Source organism: Salvelinus fontinalis, chromosome 31, assembly GCF_029448725.1.
Source record: "Salvelinus fontinalis isolate EN_2023a chromosome 31, ASM2944872v1, whole genome shotgun sequence".
Taxonomy (NCBI): domain Eukaryota; kingdom Metazoa; phylum Chordata; class Actinopteri; order Salmoniformes; family Salmonidae; genus Salvelinus; species Salvelinus fontinalis.
The window spans coordinates 46,683,886-46,705,029 of record NC_074695.1 but is presented as its reverse complement, the minus strand read 5'-3'; the positions used below and the strand labels follow the sequence as shown (position 1 = coordinate 46,705,029).

Sequence of the window (21,144 nt, the reverse complement as noted above, 5' to 3'; positions counted from 1 at the left end):
TAGCGCAGGGGAGCACGCAGTGGGTTAGCAGATCTAGCAGACCTCCAGCAGAAGCCCAGGGCTGAGGGAGCAGGCTACAGAGAGCAGGAGAGGGAGAGAACGGGACACACAACACAGAGGGAAGGTCTGGAGAAGTGATTAGCTGGATGTGGTTTGGAAGGTGAGTGAGTGAGGGGGGAATATGAAGGGGCTCTCTTTCTCGCGTGCTCTTTTCAACCTCCTTGTAAATACTTACGTGGTACGGACATACTTCAAAGAATAATTGTCTTTTTCACCTTGTGACTATCCGGTCACTGACGCGATTAACCAATAGTGCAAGCAGATTAAACCGACAACAGCTGTCATTGTGAGCCGTACAGTCAATTTGCACAAATCAACAGCGTCATTCGATTTCACTTTGCTTTTTGTGTCTCTAATTTGATTGCAGAGACAGGCGTGCTTGTCAATGGCCCAAAACAAACACAGGCCAGTTATTATATCAAGAGCTTTTCTACTCACACAGTTTGCGCTTGGAGGACAGCTATCAGGTTTCAATCTATTTTTGGGACCGTCAGAAGCAGACAGTTTTTACCCTCTGATATATCAAAGCCATTGAAAATCCGTTTAGGAAACAGACAAAGGAAGGAGAGCCGGGGGAGGTGTCTTTTCCGACGTTTGGCCTTCGCTTTACGGACGGGGAGTCCGTCTGATGATGGATTGGTCACCACGGTGCAGTTAGACCAGGAAGCAGATGTCAACTCAAAGCTGTAGTTGGGTTCTAAGGGTTCTGCGGTGTTTTGGCTGCTGAAGGATAGTTAGGGAGTTGTCCATTTTATCCTGTCGATTAGAAATGTTTGAAATTTACCGCAGATGAAAAACAATGCAACTGTACTTCTATTTTTCCAGCACCAGAAAACGACGAGACTCAGTTTGATCACGTTTAGAAATTGAAACCGTGTAGGCCTGCCATGTACTGCTTTGGTGTGTGATGTTTTGATTAAATTTGACATGTATCTATTTTTAAATAAGCATCAAGCATTCTGTGATCGATAAGTCAATTGACCATCTTCACATGACGTAGGACACACATGCCTCTATGCACTGCTTCAACTAGAATGGTGCTCCACTGGCCTTCTTAACTCTCGAGCGAAACCAGGTCGGTGTCTTATTCCATCCTGTGGATCTTTGAATAACTATCGCCTTGATTCCACCCTCCCTCCCGCCATTGTCGGCAGAGATGCCTGACTTCCTTGTCCTATGACTTCATGATCATAGCTCAGCTCTCCCTCAGGGTCGCTGGGCGTGTGGCTGTTTATACATATACCTCTATGCACTGCCTTGCTATGTTGTTGTGTTAGGTCTCTTCATGCAGTGTTGTGTTGTCTCGTTTTGATGTGTGTTTTGGCCTGTATTTATTTTTAATCCCAGGCCCCCGTCCCTGTAGGAGAACTTTTTGCCTTTTGGTAGGGCGTCATTGTAAATAAGAATTTGTTCTTAACAATACCATCTCTGGCCAGCAGGTGGCCCTATCACTCTGGACCAGGGATGAGCAACTGGCGGGCCCCACCCCCATCAAAGTGTCATGCACTCTGTGTAGGCTAGCCCTTAACCACGGATCTAGGGTCCGATTACTCTACCCCAATCCTAATTTAGCTATTAGGGCGACGAAAACATATCTGTCCCTGCGCAAGTGGTTAGGGATAATTCTGTGTCATGCACTCCAGTTGGCATTCTGTTTATTTATATTCTCCGTGGTCACTCACGTTGGGGGTAATCTGAGCACAGTTCTGTATGTAATGACCGACCATTAGGGATACTCTTAACTGTAATGGCAATACTCTAACTGAGCCTAGTAATGTGTCACATCTCCTTGTTGTGCCCTACATGTAGGCCCATTTTCAATGGAATTTCGTCACTGAGCATTAGACAAAAAACATTCTACTAGGTAAAAATCGGTCGTTCTGCCTCTGACCAAGGCAGTTAAATTCTCATTGCAAATAAGAATTTGTTCTTAACTGACTTGCCTAGTTCAATAAAGGTTAATAAAAAAACAAGTTACCAGCATTCTCTGGGTAGAGGTGGTGGTGAATTGTTCATTTCCCTGACAGTGTGTTTACCACAGTGTCACCTCCATTCTCAAATGGCTCTATTTTTAGCACAGCAGCACTGTGCTGAAGCATGGTTCTGTACAGGGGCGGGGCTTGAAGAGACTACAGTGAAATATGAGACCTGGTAAAGAGGACGGGAGGGAAAAGATTTATTCATGGTCAAACACAGCTCCAGTCCGTTCCCAAAAACACAGGGAAAAATTTTATTTTTTTATTTTTTTGATACAATCTTAATCAAAATGATTGACAGCTGTAATGGCTGCCGAAGGTGCTTCCACCAAGTGTTAACTCAGGGGTGTAAAGACATACGCCATCAATACATGCTTATTTCTTATTCATTTGGATGTTCTTTCACTTTTATAATGTTGAGTAGGTTGTAGAGATCGGAAGGGGAAAAATATCTAACGTTATGCCTTTTTTAGATGACATTTTAAGGGCAACGCCTGGTGCTGTATGTGTCCTGGAGGACGGGCCGTGTGCACCTGGCTGAGCGTGCCACCTTCTTAGTGCCTTGCGGTCAGCGGCAGTGGAGTTGCCGTTCCAGGCTGTGATGTAGCCAGTCAGTATGCTCTCGATGGTGCTCCTGTGGAACACTGTGAGGGCCCTCGGGGACGGGACAAATTTATTCAGCCTCCTGAGGTTGAAGAGTTGCTGTTCTTCACCACATTGTCCATGCGGTTTGACCATTTCAGCTCCTTTTTGAGAACTTTTTCACGATCTCTACAGTGGCTCCGTTGATGAGGATGGGGGCGGGCACAGCCAAGTTCAAGTCCACAATCAGCTCCTCTGTTTTGCTGACGTTGAGGGAGGGATTGTTTACCTGGCAACACACCGCCAAAGTGCCTACCTTCTCACATTAGGCCGTCTCGTGGAGGTTGGTAATTAGGCCTACTACTGTCGTGTCGTCAGCGAACTTGATGGAGTTGGAGCTGTGGGGGGTGATGTGGTCTTTGACTAGCCTCTCAAAGTACTCCATAACAATGGACGTGAGTGCTACGGGTCGATAGTCATTCAGTTCAGTTATTTTCCCTTTCTTGGGCATGGGGATGACAGTGGACATCTTGAAGCAGGTGGGGATAACAGCCTGAGCTAGAGAGAGATTGAAAATATCTGAAAACACAACAGCTAGCTGTTTGAATGACTTACATACAGTTGAAGTCGAAAGTTTTCATACACCTCAGCCAAATAGATTTAAACTCAGGTTTTCACAATTCCTTTAATCCTAGTAAAAAAAATCCCTATTTTAGGTCAGTTAGGATCATCACTTTATTTTAAGAATGTGAAATGTCAGAATAATAGTAGAGAGCATGATTTATTTCAGCTTTTATTTCTTTCATCACATTCCTAGTGGGTCAGAAGTTTACATAAACTCAATTAGTATTTGGTAGCATTGCCTTTAAATTGTTTAACTTGGGTTAAACGTTTCGGGTAGCCTTCCACAAGCTTCCCACAATAAGTTGGGAGAATTTTGGCCCATTCCTCCTGACAGAGCTGGTGTAACTGAGTCAGGTTTGTATTACTCCTTGCTCGCACACACTTTTTCAGTTCTGCCCACACATTTTCTATGGGATTGAGGTCAGGGCTTTGTGATGGCCACTCCAATACCTTGACTTTGTTGTCCTTCAGCCATTTTGCCTTTGGAAGTATGCTTGGTCATTGTCCATTTGGAAGACCCATTTGCGACCAAGCTTTAACTTCCAGACTGATGTCTTGAGATGTTGCTTCAATATATCCACATACATTTTCTCCCTTCTTATGCCATCTATTTTGTGAAGTGCACCAGTCCCTTCTGCAGCAAAGCACCCCCACAACATGATGCTGCGATCCTCTTGCTTCACAGTTGGGATGGTGTTCTTCGGCTTGCAAGCATCCCACTTTTTCCTCCAAATATAACGATGGTCATTATGGCCAAACAGTTCTATTTTTGTTTCATCAGACCAGAGGACAAAAAGTGCAATCTTTGTCCCCATGTGCAGTTGCAAACCGTAGTCTGGCTTTTTATGGCGATTTTGGAGCAGTGGCTTCTTCCTTGCTGAGCGGCCTTTCAGGTTATGTCGATATAGGACTTGTTTTACTGTGGATATTGATACCTTTGTACCCTTTTCCTCCAGCATCTTCACAAGATCCTTTGCTGTTGTTCTGGGATTGATTTGCACTTTTCGCACCAAAGTAAGTTCATCTCTAGGAGACAGAACACATCTTCTTCCTGAGCGGTAGGACGGCTGCGTGGTCCCATGGTGTTTATACTTGCATACCATTGTTTGTACAGATGAACATGGTACCTTCAGGCGTTTGGAAATTGCTCCCAAGGATGAACCAGACTTGTGGAGGTTTACAATTTTTTCCTGAGGTCTTGGCTGATTTATTTTGATTTTTCCATGATGTCAAGCAAAGAGGCACTGAGTTTGAAGGTAGGCCTTGAAATACGTCCACAGGTACACCTCCAATTGACTCAAATGATGTCAATTAGCCTATCAGATGCTTTTAAAGCCATGACATCATTTTTTTTTTTCCCCAAGCTGTTTAAAAGCACAGTCAACTTAGTGTATGTGAACTTCTGACCCACTGGAATTGTGATACAGTGAATTATAAGTGAAATAATCTGTCTGTAAACAATTGTTGTAAAAATGACTTGTGTCATGCACAAAGTAGATGTCCTAACTGACTTGCTTAAACTAAAGTTTGTTAACAAGAAATGTGTGGAGTGGTTGAAAAACGAGTTTTAATGACTCCAACCTAAGTGTATGTAAACTTCTGACTTCAACTGTACGTCCTCCATGAAGAACATAAGGGCATAGCCCTCCTTGTCCTCAGGGGCTCTCCTCGGCAGCTCAGAGTAGTTTGCTCGAATTGTTGCTTTCCAGAATGTGACTGGCGTTCTTTTCTATAATCCGTGATCATTAGAAGCACCTGGCACATACGCCTCGTATCTGACCCTCTGAATTGCTCCTCCACTTTGTCCCTGTACTTGTGTCTCGCCATCTTCATGCTTCTACACCTGCATTGCTTGTTGTTTGGGGTTTTAGGCTGGGTTTCTGTACCGCACTTTGACATCAGCTGATGTAAGAAGGGCTTTATATATACATTTGATTGATTGATTCATCGATCTGCGTAGGTTGTATTTGTACTGTTTAACTATACTCCTTTCCTGACAAGGCTGCCACGTGATCAAAACAGTTTTGGAGCATGGATTCTGATTGGTCAGACCAGCGTGGTACAGACCTGACCACTGGAACATCCCTCTGGAGTCTTTATTTGTAGGTGGGGAGGAGCAAAATGGAGTCACAGTCAGATTTTCCAAGAGTAGGACGGGAGATGGCCTTATACCCGTGTCAAAACGACGTGTAGCTGTGGTCCAACGTGATAGTAATTCGGGAGCACAATTCTCTATTTACTTTTGTTAAAGTCCCCCGCGGCAATGAACGCTTACTCCGGGTACGCGGTCTCCAGTTTGTTCAGGGTTCAATGAAGATCTTTGAGAGCATTTTTATTGTCGGTTGGGGCTTCGATGTACAACGCCATGGTGGTAATTATTGAGGAGTCTCTCGGAAGATGAAAAAGGCGACATTTAATGACCAAGTATTCCAAGTCGGGAGAGCAGAAGCTCGCAAAGTTTCCCCCTTCACACCACTTATTGGTCATAAAGCAGACTTCTCCGCCTTGTATATAATCCGTTTCGTTGTATATAATACGTTTGGAATTCGGAGGAAAGCCAGAGTATGTTGAAGAATATGATGTCCCTCTGGAAGGAGATCCTCGCTCTGAGTTCGTCAAGTTTATTCACTAATAATTGAACATAGAGGGGGCTGGGTGCAGCAGCTCAATACTGCATAGTTAATTGAGTGTAAAAAAAAGAAGAAGATCACCTTAACTCCCTGCGGCCCCAAAAAAATCACATTTGTGTTCTTAAACCTCCTGTTGTGATCAGTCAAACTGAAAAATGTAGTTCATTTAATCTGATTGTCATTAACATTCCATGACGTTGTCCACACAGGGCATCTGAACACACAAAATACATTTTGATGATTTTCATTACATTTTTGGGTATTTTGTTTAACTTTTGTACACCTGTGGTGTTCCCGGTGAATTGGTGAGACTACAATTAGTGTATAAAATTTAGTTCAGGCACATGCCCATTCATCAGATAGAAACACTTCCTCTCCCAGACCCCCACATGCATGTGGATCTAAGCACGCACACACACATACACACACTTACTTCACTCCCTTTCTTGGCTTCCATGGCAACCCCCATGGGAATCTTTCCCCCATGGGAACCACACCTGTTGGCATTCTCACAAACAATTGCAACATTGTTTCAATAATATATATAACTTTTCTCAGCTCTGGTATATAAAGCTTTTTTGAGGCCTTGCTCACAGTTCAATCTGTGGCAGCACAATGACCAAACGATATACTGTATGTACTGTATCTTTGATCATGACACTGGTGAGGAGGAAAGAGGCCAGGAAACTGCCAGTGAAGATGGATTAGAAGAGGAAGTGTCAGAAGTTGAAGACAACACAGAACATGATTCAGGACAAGAGACAACCAATGTGGAACAATCCAGTGATGAGGAAGTGGGCCTGGCTAAGGTTGTTACATTCCGATCAAAGAATGGGAATTTGTCCTGGTCTTCATCCCCACCTTAGAGGTCGGCTGTCGGTTGAAAATGTTATCAGGATGACCCCAGGGCCAACGAGATATGACATAAAATCCTGCTTCGAACTGTTCCTGACAGAGTCAATCGAAACTATAGTGATAAACAGGACCAAGTTGAGGGGAGACGCGTTTACAAAGACAACTGGAAGGAGGTAGACCAGACACGTCCAACCATACGTGGGTCTCTTGATTTTGGCTGGTGTGTACAGATCCAGAAACGAATCTACCACCAGTTTATGGGATGCAGAGTCTGGTCGGGCAGTTCTTGGCGCTACTATGTCACTCCAGACATTTCACGTAATGGGTGATTCGCATCAACACAATATGTTTCATCTGACTATTTGTTATAGTCAAAATAGTCCATACATTATGCTTTTTTTGTACTCAAAAACAAGTTGTTTGAGCTCAGGTCAATGAGACCTACAGGCCATAAATAGCAAATAGAAGTTCAAAACTTAAGTTGATAAAAAAAGATCTAACACAACATTAGGTGATAATATATGTATTATTATGGATTTATAATCAGATATAATGGGGTGGTCATTTTGGACCGGGAGCACAGAATGAATTAACATGAAACGAACACAACAGGAGGGTTAATTGATGCAAGCTAATTGTTGTTTTGCTGCAGTGCGAGACGGAAGGAAGAAAAGCAGCCCATATATTTTGCTTACTTTCGCGTACACAGTATACCGTCTCCATTCTTTGGTGCTATACAACATGACAGACACATTCCCCCCTATTCTAAACTTAAGAGAGCTCAGGCATTACTAACGGATGTAGAGACACGTTCTTAAGACCTTCAGACATCACTAGTCGATGTCTGATGATCTTTGATGGTTCCTTGAGGATCCCAGAGGCAACACATCTGTTCCAGCTTTGCTGCCAGACAGAATTTGATCTGATGAGCAACGCCTCATATCCGTTCATTACTGTCAGTCCAGCCCATTTATACATTTGTTTCCAGGAATCCCCCCCCCCCCCCCCAAGAGTTAACGGGAAAACTGTGTTCGTTTTTACTTTTAACGTGTTGCTTACTATTCACTCCAAATATCCCGGCCCCCTACTTCTCTGTTAAACTGCTGCCGTATCAAACAATGACATCGGCCAAGCTAATTGCTTCCAGACCGGGCCGAGAGCCTGACTTTTTCGTTTTATTTTCCATTTCTGGTGCAGCGCTTACCGGCTTTGGCTTGCAAAAGCAGATATGATAAACGGTGCGTGACATGACGTAGACAGCGTGGCACAGCACAACTCTTTCATATACAATTTTTTTTTTAACTCTTGTGAGTGGGTCTCCAGGAAACTAGCTATCGCTTCAATGGAAAAACGCTTGAGGTCTTAGGAATCTGCAGTACTGTAGCAGATGCCCGTTTTTCCATTTTCATTCATATTTTCGTTTCCTTCTCTGTATGTAAGACTTTCGTAACTCAATATTCTTCATGAAGTGCTTTTCTTGCGAGACTGAAATGTGGAAATGATCTGTGAAGCTACAACTTGTATGCCATGCAGTGGAGATGCAGTCCCCGATCTACTATGGCTCTTGCCAAGGCCAGGAGAGGCAGGGAAAAGGGGACAGGAGAGGGTGATGGAGTATGAGCTGAAATGCAGGGAGGCCATGTGCAGTGAGTTGGGGGGAAATAGGGGTTTTTATGAGCAGAGAAAGGGCCTCCTGTTGGAATGCCCAACCATGACATCATTCCCATGGAAAGAGCCGTGCAGACGCTTGGATAGGGCAGAGGGGATATAGAAGGTTTTCCACACATACTGTATACAGAGAGAGAGAGCGCGAGTGAGAGCGAGATGGAGGATGTAGATACAGAGAGCGAGAGAGAGAGAGCGAGATGGAGGATGTAGATACAGAGAGCGAGAGAGAGCGAGATGGAGGATGTAGATACAGAGAGCGAGAGAGAGAGAGCGAGATGGAGGATGTAGATACAGAGAGCGAGAGAGAGCGAGATGGAGGATGTAGATACAGAGGGTGTGTTCAGTGTTTAAAAAAATCTAGACTTTTCTTGTACCCAAGTTGAACGGTGCTAGGATGTGTGTTTGGCTTACTGTATTTAGTGAGATAGTTGAGATTTGCTGCGGGGGGGGGAAAATACACTTGTCATCAAAAAACAGGATTTAAAAAAAAAATGCAGATCATTCATCTAAACTAGAAATAGAGGTCCATGAATCGATTCTCCAGATTACTTGTAGACATTACTTGTATTACTTGTATCTTTTCTTCAAACAATACGTCTTCCTTACACGGATCAAATTAGCCCGCACTTGCATTATATGCCTGTACTTGCATGTCCAACTCCAAAATGTTAATTGACCATAAGAAAAGTGATATTCTCCAGACCGTGTAATCATGGCGAACGAATCGAAGTGCCCTTTGATTATGCAGCTGCCCATCTCAACACTGCACCAGACTGTAATGAAATCCTCCACTCATATCTATTCATGTCTTGTTTCGAAAGCAAATGTCAGCAGGGATAGAGTTTATTTATTCATCCCTTGTGATGAAACAACAAAGTTTTGACTGCCGCCGCAGCCCACGGGGCTTTGATAATATTCAGGACTCATGAGGACTCATTTGAAATGGCTGGTGGACGCTTAGTTGCTCTCCCCTCAGGTTTCCTAAAGCATCTGAATTACAAAATAATGAGCCTTTAAATTGGATCGAAGGACGTTTTAAGATGTTGTGAGTTTTTGAAACTGTTTTTCTCCTTGGTGTGGGCGTTTCGTTTACTGTCGGTCGGAAAGTAAACGGGGACTTCGAAACAGTGGAAAGACTGCGTGACAGGTGATTCCTGTAAGTCTAGTCGTGTCTCTGCTGCTGCGCAATGTGTCGACAGCTGTACAGCAGCACTAGGGTCTTGGGTCTCAGTCATCTCCATCTGAAATAGATCCTCAGTCCGTCTGCCTTCCTCCTGCTATAGCGGCACAGCCGTCTGCTCTCTCGATAACCTTTATCTTTCGCACCCGGCGCTCAGCTCAGCTCAGAGACACACGGTAAAATATTCACATTTTGTTCCTCGTGTGCTTCCTTCTATTTCTCTCTCTGTTGGTCTCTGACTCCATCCCTCTCTTTGTCTCTCTCTCTCTCTCTCTCTCTCAATCTTCTGTTTGATGTCCCAGATGGGAAAAGGGGTCAAAGGAAGCAAAACTGTTCTCCACGGGGAGGCCCAGGGTCCAGGCTTGTAATTAGAGGACATCACCACCTTCCTCCTGAGACAAACGTGTCAGAGTCCCCAGTAAACCTGACCCATCTGGGAACTATTCCTCCTATTTTTTCCGGTACCTGTTGTCATTATCCCCCCCCAAAATATCGCTGACTGGGGGGGGGGGGGGGGCAGTTTGGCCTAGTTCCCCCATGTGCCCCAACCCGTTCTCTCAGAGGGGTAATTGTTCTCTGGCCCTGTCCAGTCAATCCTAAAGAGCCTAGAGAGCACAGCACCTCGGGCAGGTAATGGTGTTACTGCAGCTCATGTCTGACTGACACACTTGGTTAACTAAGCCATTATGGCGCAATGGGAGACATTCCATGTGCTGCTCCATTATCTTCCATCCATGATAGAGCACGAGAGAACTGAATACAGACATTACAAAGAATGCCCGAAGAGACATCTTAAAACAGGAAGATGGCAAGAATAGGGGATGAGAGAGAGGGTTGACGACAGAAATAGAGAGGGGCATAGATACAGAAAGGCTAGGGGACTGTACACTAGCTCTTATGTCCTATGGGATTGCGGTTAGGATTGCATTAGGGGCGTATAGAGAGAGGAGGGCTGCTAAATTCATACTAAGAAAGCCTTCTCTCCCTATTTTTCCTCGTTGTATATATCCCAACATTCTGCTGGACCCTGAATGGCTCTATTAATAGAGGTGCCTCCATTGCTTGCTCTCTCTGCGTCGGACAGCTCCACTGTTCCCACTTACATTCCTCCACTGGGCTGACCGTGGACTAACTTCTTTCACTTCTCTCTCTCTACCGTCTCTCTCCCTTTCTCTCTACCATCTCTCCCTACTTCAGCCCTCCTCTCTCTCTGCCCCTTGCTCTTTCCCCCGTCCTCTCTCCCTCCATCCCAGCCTCTTTCATGTTTTTTTTTTTTTTTTTACTCCCTCAGATAAGCATGACTGAATGACTTCTTCTATCCTCCTTGGTCCCAGGGTAATTTGTATTCTCCCCTTATGCCATTAGCGTGCTGCCAGAGGAATTCCACCCCCTTTCCTCTGCCTAGCTACAGAGCACACCCCCTTCCCTGCTCCCGCCCCCCTCCATACTGCTAACAGGCCAGTGAAAACAGCCCACACAGGGAGGGAGAGGGGGAGACAGAGAGAGAGAGCGAGATCCATCAGTGGCTATACTGACTGCCACTTAGCAGTCCCTGCTAGCCACCTGCCTGCCATACATCCATTGGGAGCTGTCTTGAGAGGGCCAGGCAATGGGAATATTTGCTGCTAACGTGAAGCTACACCCAGAGAGCTAAGCGATGGGACATCTGTGAGGGATCCGTAGGCAGTAATGGGGACTGGTAGAGTGGGCTGGTGATGCCTCGTCTCGCGACTGCTAGCCAACATGTGGTGTTTGCACTGTAACTCCGAGAAGACCCAGTCCTTACTGGAGCTGGAGCTGGACAGCTGGTAAGGCAGGGTGGTACCCAGGGTGGGTGTACTGTCTGAGCTGTTCGTTTGTACACGTTGTCATTGGGTGAGGTTGTCATGACTTGCGTTAGGGGGGGGGGGGGGGGGGGGGGATGTTTCATAAACAGAAATGTGTTTTCGTGTGTCTGCGTGCTTGTGTGTGTGTACAACAATCTCGATATGCGTGCTCTGATATGTGTATGACATGCTGAACAGAGTGCTGTTCCAGTGATGTGCGTAGCATATCCACATTTACATGAGCCAAGGTAGATATCTTACAGTAGTGATAGCAGGGTCAGGCTATTGTATTCTATTCTCCCACTTAATGCCGTTTTGATATCTGCTCTTTATCAAAATAGACCACTTTCACTTGGCGTCTTTGCATACCTGGACAGAATAATAATAGCTTTACTGAATGTGTTACAACAATACTGCTACAGTATAGGGCCAGTGTAACTGACGTGTATGTGCACTGTATGTCTGCCCATCCTCGTGTGTTGAGGACCATTCCATTGCGGTCCTGTAATGGCTGGATCGTCAAGGGCAGGTGCTGAGTGTGGCGCGGCGGCCTATTTAATTATTCATTACTGAGAGAATGACAGCCTGGCTGTTAGCACCGCCACTAGAGAGACACATGACAACTGGCAGGCTCAGGTTCAGACAGAAGCCAGCCAGCACCAGGTCTGACTGGGCCTGTGTGTTGGCGGGGTAAGGACTGGACTGTAGCAGCCTATATGGGCAGTGTTTTGTGGATGACTATCATAGTGACTGAGTGAGTGGTCTGTGGATGACACGCCACCGGCGAGCCAAGTCGCCACTCTTTCAAAAAGGGTCTCTTGTTTTTTTTTGTTTTACTGCATTCTTGCTGTGCCTGTTAATATCTGACAGTTGGTTTAATACCGAGTGGATTTCTTAATAATATGAATAATGTGCTTCGTTAATCAACCCCATAATCAGTAAATCAATCAGGTGGGAGTCATTGACGTGGGACTTATTCACTTACAATGGAAAGTAATGCATAGAGAATGAAAAGAAATGCTTCACGATGATGAATGAATGGGGCTCGCATGACTAGTATAGATGATTGTACCACCTTGTGTGCCTGTACACAATCATTTGTATAATAGCACCTCATGACGATAATACCAAGTGCCTATTTGACAGAGCAACACTGATGGACATGGGTGAACATCGCTAGGGAAGGTACTTTTTTTAAATTCGGCATTTTTTAAAAATTGATTTGGGTTATTTTACCTCAACGTTGAGGGAGCTAGCATACAAGTGCTCTGCTGCACCTTTTTTACCTGCTGTAAACTGTGTAGGTGACGAATGCAATTGGATTAGATTTTTCCTCACAGTAGTATTAGCATCTATGTGCTGTACATTTGTGGATGGTTAGGTATGACTGCGTTGAACCTGTCGTAGCCACAGTGGCTCAGACCGACATTTCATATCTGTGTGGAGCTAGATATGGGTTAAAGTGACAGTGTGAGGCTTAAACATACAGTAAGCTCCACAGTGATGATTCCAGGCTAAAACTATTTACAGTAGAAGCATGATTCATTGCTAGACAATGGCAAAATAGGCGTTGCAACAGAATTGTGGCGGGTATCAATGTTTGTGCAGGCCAGATGAGACCGTTTGTCCCAGAGACTGAGTGGGACTGGTGTTCTGTCTAGACGGTCATTCCTTTCTCCTGAGACTGTGCCAACTTTCCTGCTAGCGCACAACCACTGAAACGGAATTAGTTAACAGAAGTTTAAAATTGAGAAGTCCAAATCACAGTAGTTTGTAATCACGACTGTGATGATGTCGACTACACAACGTCTAGCGGAAAACTCTCCTTAATGATCCCGTCGGTTAACTTGGCCGGCACAGCTAGCCAGTTTCCAGCTGTACTACACTGTAAATTCCAATCTGCTGCCGTATACTAGCTCTCCTTTGTGAGTCATTTAAAAAGATCCACTAACATGATTCTTGGACCTGAAAGGAGTAATGTATCGGAGTGTTGTTCAGACAGCATTGTTTATTTATTTCTTCTTCTGACACTGCGCTTTCACTACATTAGATGGTTGCTGTGTTGAACTTTGACCTCCGAAACATTCCTACACGTCTGCGTCTTTTGTCGACCACTGTTTGCATTTGTGTTTATGAGCTCTCTTGAGTTACTGGCTGGTGGTAGAGAGAGAGAAAATCTGTTTTTTTTGTGTGTGTTTGGAGAACATGTGCTGGTGGTCTACAGGAGAGGACTCACTCCTTGTGGTGTCAGGGTTAGGGTGTGGGGTTAGGGGTCGGGGTGTGGGTTAGGGACTGTCATGCCACATTAAGTTAATCATTGATTCAGCTGACTTACGGTGAGATTTTTGTCCCCTCGTTGTTTCTTTTAGAGTACCAAAGGCTAAATGAGAAAGGGAGTGACATTCTGCCATACAGCAAGTTAAACATATTTCACAGTTGATGAGAAAACACTGACCGTCACACGTGAATGAAGAAATAAGGTGGGTGTGTGTGTAGACGGTGTTTAACTATACAAGAATAGTAAACTAACAAACATTTGACCAACTGGGGACACTTTGTTAGTCCCCAGTGGGGTCTCCCCACTAGGCTATTTCTAGGGGGTTTAAGGTTAGAATTTGGATTAGGGGTTAAAGTTTAAGGTTAGGTTTTGTGGTTAAAGTTAGGTTTAGGGCTGGGGTTAGGGAAAATAGGGTTTTGAATGGGAATCAATTGTGTTGAAAGGGTGAAGTGCTACACTGGAACTCCTCTTGCGCCAGAAACTCCAACCTGCACATAATAACAGTCCGCTATTCCCAGAACCTCCGTGGATGTGACTCCTCTTTTCCAGGATGGCGGGGATTTTTCTCCCTCTGGACTGTGTGATGGAATACACTGAAGTCTATGCATGTTTACCAGGAGGGGAGGGAGAGAGGGAAGACCCACCTCTGGGCCCCCAACTGAAAATCCCTACCAGCTGAGTTGACGTACTCCTCCAGTCCTTCCAAACCCAGACCAGGCAGCGAGCTAGGCGGCTTTAGGCCTGGCAGGAGGATCTTAGACCACCGTTGCTGCTTCTAGTTGGCTAATATAATAAAAGACAAGTCAAACTTTATTTAATGTGATGGGGAAAGCAATTTGAATCTCTTTTTTGGGGGGAGGTGTGTCTTATATTACTTCATTCATTACCTTGCCACTGGTTTACCTTTCTTTTTGGTGCTTTGTTAATCCCCGTTGTATCTGATTGGCTGAGAAGGACAGTGGATTTGTAGTCATAACTCAAATAACCAAGTGGAGTCTGTAGATGTGTTGTTCTTTAAAAGCTCTCTCCTGGAGCGACGTCATCTGAAGCCCTACTTTCCTCTCCTCCTCTCTCCCTTCTTTTCACCGCAAAATGAAACATCTGCTCACTAATACGCCGCTGTTTCTTCCTTCCTTCCGTCCCCCCCCCCCCCCGGTTCTTTTCCCGCCGTCATGAACAAGTGACCTGACAGAGGAGAAGTGAGGCTGGCCTTGAAGAGAACATCACTCGGAGTCTCTTTCTCTCACCTTCTTCCTCTTCTTACTTACATTACACCATTTTGGTGGCTGACGTGGGAGAAATTAAAGCAGAGGGAGAATGGGTGATGGATGGAGCTGGAAAAGTGGAAGAGGAGAGGGTGAGGTCAAGAATGCTGGTGAGTGACTTCAGTATTCCATGGAAAGGGCCAGCGCAGTAGAGGAGAGGGAATCGCGCACTGTAAAGCAACCATGTCCACTTAGCTACTATCTTCCATGGCCGGACACAACGAAGAACAAACCCCTGAAAGCTCTTACAACTAGCTTACAGAAAACAGGTTCTAAATCTCTGTTGGAAAGTTTATTTTTAAACAGGATCAGGAAAAATAAGTCTCTGTTTATGTGAAAAACACAGCCAGCATCATAGAGCAAGAGGTTCACTATAACACGGTTCAGGGACTTTGTGATCAAATGTATTCATGAAGCCCTTTCTAGGTCAGCAGCTGTCACAAAGTGCTTCTACAGAAACCCACCTTAGAACCCCAAACAGCAAGCAATGCAGATGTAGAAGCTATGTTTATTCGGTTCGGTGTAGTCTGTTACACCAACTAAACCACCACTTCCAACAGTCCCCTGAAATTAATATAAAGCATCGTTATTGCTGGTCTTTGGTGGTACTGTGGCAGCATGCTCGGTGCGCTTTCCTCTCACTCCAGGGAAGGACGCATGGTCACACAGTCCGCCAAGACAGATGGTCGGGGACACTCGTCCCCGCGGCGATTACGCAAGACGTGTGATTTCACTCTGTCACACTGGGTTTGTGTTTGGTGCTGCATGCAGTAAATAGGCCTCTGTGTGTATTGTAGCTGTAGCTAGCTGTCTGCAGGTCTAAATGGTCTAGAGACAGGACGCTATGTGTATATCTAATGTTCCAAGGGAGGTGGTTAGCATTCGCTTACTGTCAAGGTAGCCCGTGTCACCATGCCCTTACGTGACCCTCTGTGTCTCAACCCAAAAGAACGGGGAGTTAGAGAGAAAGGGGGACTTAATGTTATCCACTTAAACTGTCACAGGAATTTACTCTGATATAGTCTGTTGAAAAATTGGTGGGGAAGAAAGCTGTGGAAGGAGTGTAGCTCCGATTTATGTCTTACAGTATTGTCTTGCTGTGAAGATGAATTATTAATACATTAAATTCATTCAACTCACACCATTCAGTTCAACTCGATAAGGTGTAGCCTATTTATCCCCCAAGGGACAATTATTTTAGCTGGGCTTAAATTGTAAATGCAGACAACGTATAACGACGTGATACGTACTAGGGCTGACCCCATTTTAGTTAACGGGTCAATTGTATGGTCGGTAGGCTGTTGAACACCTGATATTTCTTTAGTCGAGGAAACATCGTTTTTTCGTGGTGCACAACACACCTGTCTTATTCGCGCCTGTCTCAGTGGACTAATCCATTGCGGAGGCCACGGGGATGGCACAGTCCATCACCGTAAAACGTCGTACTGAAATTATATATGGTTATATTATGTCGAAATAATTGTGCAACACTAATGAATCTAATATTATTTTATAACAACTGCGCTTTCTCCCGTGTTAAATGCGGTTTTGAAACATAATATTCAGTGGGCTGTAGATTTGGTGCCTTTCCCTATGTTGCTATGTGCATAATAGCAAAGTTAACCAGCATATTGGGATTGAATCAACGCATGGGAGGCAGCAGCAGCAGAAATGAGGAAACAGCCCTTGCCTTAGCCTAATTGTCTAAGAAAACTGAAGAGAAACTTAGTTAGGTCTATAATCAATAGCCTAGCTGTTAAATGTGCCTGACTTTATAAATCATCCATATACATTTACAGAAATAAGACGGATCTTGTTTCTGTTGCCGGTTTGAGTGTTTGTTTAATTGCCTACTAATTCCGTGAGCGCCAAGTCTCACGCAATGGCAAAACGGCAGATAAAGCAATTTCCCAGATTTGTCTGTTTTTTATCTTTACTATGCTGTAATAAAGGCTTTACAATTTTTTTTCTCGTTACAACGGACTGGTATTACTCATCATTTATTTAGTGTTGTTTACACTGTTCCAAACAGGCAGAAAAATAATATTGTAATCTTAACAGAACTTGTTTGTCACACATAATATGCAGCTCCTATAACCTCCTTTTTATTGATCTCCTTCTTTTTGTTATGACAGTTATTATTATGGTCGTCATTATAATAATGAGTCATGTCGTTCTCATTAGTAGGCGTTGTATAGCAGCCTCGTATAACCAACATCGAGCTGTAGGCCTAAGAGCACCTCCTATTTAGTCTTTATGCTGTAACTGACTTAGGCCTATAGTTCAATATGTAGGCTACTGTATCAATCATTCATTCGTTCATGCCGTCACACAGCATACGAGACCGTAATGCTTTGAAATGCAACCAAGCGTTTGTTTGGCAACTGTTTTTAGTCTGCTGTAACAAAGGCTTTACATATCATTTTTTCCAGTTAGAACAGACTCTCCGGACCACTTATTTAGCGTTTACACTGTTCCAAATGGTCCGGGGAAATTATATTGTAATCTAACAGCAACTATTTGGCACACAATATTCACGCAACGCTTGCTCCTATACCCTCCTTTTTCTTGATCTCCAGTAGTTTCCACAACTAAGTCAAATGTCTTCCACAGTTCTGACTTCCCCTTTCCCTCCTGAGCAACCAGTAAACATACGCCCGTTTCGAGTTTATTTTTCACTTCCTCTGCATCCATTTTGTGTCACTTGTTACTGTGTTCGGAGTTTGTTATAACCAATTTATCGATGGGATTATGAACAGCTGTAGGTCAGGCCCTACTGATCACATGCATGCGATGCTTAGATGTTTCACGTGAAGAGAGCAAGGGTTGAGGGAATAAGGAATGTTTTTCCTAAACGAGTGATTTCGGTAACATAACTTTTCAGTCAGAAACAAGTAAAAAAGAAATGGCTAAATTGATGTTGCAGCTTCAGCACGGACAGTGCAATAAACACTTGCTGTGCTGTGGTGCCTTTTCGCTGCAGTAGGGAAGCGAGCGAGACAATGCTCTCACACAGGCACTCGCTGTCATTTTTTTTTTAACACAGTGTGACCATCGGGCTCTTTCTTGAGTCATTTGTGTGTCTTCATTATTTAATCGAACAGTGTGCTTAAAGTATCAGACAAGCTCAGTGCATATGTAGTTTGATTTTATTCAAACAGGGTGTGTCTGTCTATATATTGAAAAATAAGTTTAAACATTTCGACCAATCGATTGGTCAAAAGAACAGGACAACTCTTGGTCGACCAATAAAAATTAAAATACAAAATTTGGGTGGGGGGGCAGCCCTAATACATACATAACCGTCACTTTAAATTTTACTGCAGGACCCTCGTTTTTGCAGTAGTTCACCATTCTGTGTCTGTATTCAGCTAACTCCTCCACGTCCCAGGTGGCATCCTGGCTGTCTGCTATAGAGCCACGTCCACCAACATGTTTACAGAAATCACACTTTGCTGTTTGGTTGAAAGGCAGTTGAATGTCTAAAACGAATACAAAGGCGTCACAAAGCACAATGTGTCCATTTCAGAGACGTTTTAAACTGATTGAGCTGCATTGAAGCTGGAGTGGCTTTGGCCGTTTCCTCGATGCCTTTCACGTGTTAACCCCTGTGACTCCTTAGCTGTGGTATGCATACGTTAGTAGTGCTAATGCCCATCTATCAGTCAGAAGGCCCCTACATTTTAATTAGGCAGTTGGAGGGCCCACTAAACTTTTACTGTGGGTGTAAAGATGGCGTCGGTATATATTTGGGATGCAGAAGGGTGTGTCGTGAATATTCAATACAGTTACTGTGGTTAGACTTTAAAGGTCACGACGTCCCACTATAAGGCTGGAAATACACTGTGGTCATGGTCAGGGGATTGACACTGTGGTCAGCTGTGACTCTGACATCTGTTTGTAGGTCACATGTTATAGGGAATCGACCTTGTTTGGTACTTTTGGGTGTGGTGTAAGATGAGTCAAATAGTCTGAATATCAATTTCTGTAAACAATTGTCCAGTATCACTATTTCTCATTTAGCGTACAATGGAAATTGGAAAAGGCATTGCTAAACTGTGAAATCATTGCCAAAAGCCACACTGGCTGTAGTTTGTATTGCAACTTGAAGATGCATTTCCTTATTTGTAGTGTACATCCAGCAACAAATCCTCCTGGCTATAACTCGGTAGTTGGCAGTCTCCTGTATGAGGAGGGCATTGGTTGTATGTACCTAAGAAACTAGGGGTGTGTCAGGTGTACACTAACAGGTGAAGTCACTATTCAAAACACGTCCTGTGTTAAAGTGAAAGCACCCGTGACCAGAGTTACGACAGGAGTTATATTGTGAAGCCTCCCATACACACTTCCACGTTGACTCGTTGAATCGTTTTCCGTTTTAAGTCGGTTCTGAATTATTGTTCGCGTTTGATGTATTTACCTTGTCACCGTGCGCTCCAGCTGGACTTTGGAATATATATTGGACTCTCTTTAGTAGAAGTGAGGCTCCTAAATGCCAAACATGATGTAACTGTCATTGGTCACTGGTTGAACTTTGAACTGCCTGGTGCAGACTGAGTTTCCTGGAGGAGCGTGTACTCAAATCTTCAACATGGTGGACAAGGCATGGAGGAAGAGTTGGCAGTTCATCGAGAACAGGATGTCTCTGCGTGTGAAGAAGCAGTCTTCTCAAACTGTTGAACGTAAGAGTGAGTGAGTACCCTCTCCTGTTTGACCATATGCCGGGTTGAAGGGTTGGGTTGCTCCGGTTCGTTTGTTGACGCTCCACTTGGTTCTTACTGCTGTGGGATTACGTCCTTATCAATATCCTGACTGTGTTGAATTTATTCATAGAGATTGGGTTGGTGACATGTTAGAAAATGAATAGGGCTGTTAACAGTCATATTTCAAATGGTTAATCAAGGCAGACCCACTTACATGCACTTTTAATCAGCGCAGTGTGGAGAAGCTGATGTAGGCTGTGTCTAGGAATGAGAGTATCAGCACTTCTGAGAAACGACTGCAGTATTTACCCGTGTGAGTCGTGGTATTGCTGAATGCTGCTCTGCCACCAACTGTTGGCTCTTTTAATGAAGTTTCTGAACACACAGGAACACGGACTTCAACCCTCACTGTTTCCTTTGGCCGTTTTCATTTAGGCATCCACAGCTTAGTTGGAATTCACGCCGTGGGTACTTGACTCGTCGACATTTCCTGAACTTATTCTGCAGCACAGTGTTTAAAGTAATATACACACTATGAAAGAGTGAAATGTCAATGTTAGTGGTGATTGCTGTACCTAATAGGTTCTAGTGTAGTAATGGATGAGATGCCTGCTCAATGAGTGTCAGTATGACTATTGAGAGAGCAGTGGATGAGCACAGGCTATGAAAGCTTTGAGTGACTTTTTTTCTCTCTCTGTATCATTGCAGTGTGGATGGGGTTGAAATAGTAACTGTATTTCTTGCTGTGTCATTGCAGTAGACCAACTGTATCTCTTCCTCTGTGTCATTGCAGTGTGGAGGGAGATGCGCGGCCCAGTGAGAGTGACGGTGGAGCAAGCTACAGGGGCCCAGTGATAAGCCCAGACCGCTTCGAGGGCCCCCTCTACGGCCACGGGGTGCAGCCGGGCCCCCAGCGGCCCCCCCGCAGGCCCAAGCTCCAGCACTCGCAGTCCATCCTCCGCAAGCAGGCCGAGGAGGAGGCCATCAAACGCTCCCGCTCGCTCTCCGAGGGCTATGAGCTCTCCGCTGATCTCCAGGACAAACAGGTAGGGTATCACTGTTTCAGACCCACCCTGTATATGTCCTATTGAGACTTATGCAAAAACTCCCATATTACCTGACATCTTTACTTACCCATAAAGTTTGAGTTACCGAACCAGATCACAAGGAATGGCGAACTCTGGAAGTGCTGTCTGTTGCTACAGACTTAGGGAAAATAGCTTTTTGTTCCATACATGGAGAGCAAAGAAACTCTCTTATGAGTTCTCTACAAATGGATGTATTGGGGACTTTCGGACAGCTCAGAGTGTTGATTGAGGACCTCTTTGCTGAGGGTTGTTTTTCACGAGTGTATTTTTTTATTCATTTTCTGTGTAATTTGTTGTGTAATTGTAAGATGCAGGGTCCCTTGCAAAAGAGACCTTGGTCTCGATAGGACTCCCTTTATTTTAAAGACAAAATAACATTCCCCTTACTGAACCCCTATGTCAATGACCA

The 21,144-nt window shown here is 44.4% G+C and overlaps 1 protein-coding gene across 8 annotated transcripts in view; it reads left to right on the top strand.

The window, feature by feature from the left end:
* The window catches only part of LOC129830406 (IQ motif and SEC7 domain-containing protein 1-like), a 176,379-nt gene that overhangs the window by 128,250 nt on the left and 26,985 nt on the right, over positions 1 to 21,144 (top strand). For 5 of the 8 annotated variants that reach the window (XM_055892961.1, XM_055892962.1, XM_055892964.1 and 2 more), the window contains one exon: positions 20,441 to 20,693. In XM_055892961.1, coding sequence (XP_055748936.1) covers positions 20,441 to 20,693 — 253 coding nt within the window. Of the gene's footprint in view, positions 1 to 17; positions 161 to 11,061; positions 11,384 to 19,250; positions 19,637 to 20,440; positions 20,694 to 21,144 lie in introns of those variants that run through there. The other 3 variants (XM_055892967.1, XM_055892965.1, XM_055892963.1) reach the window with 3 other exon arrangements.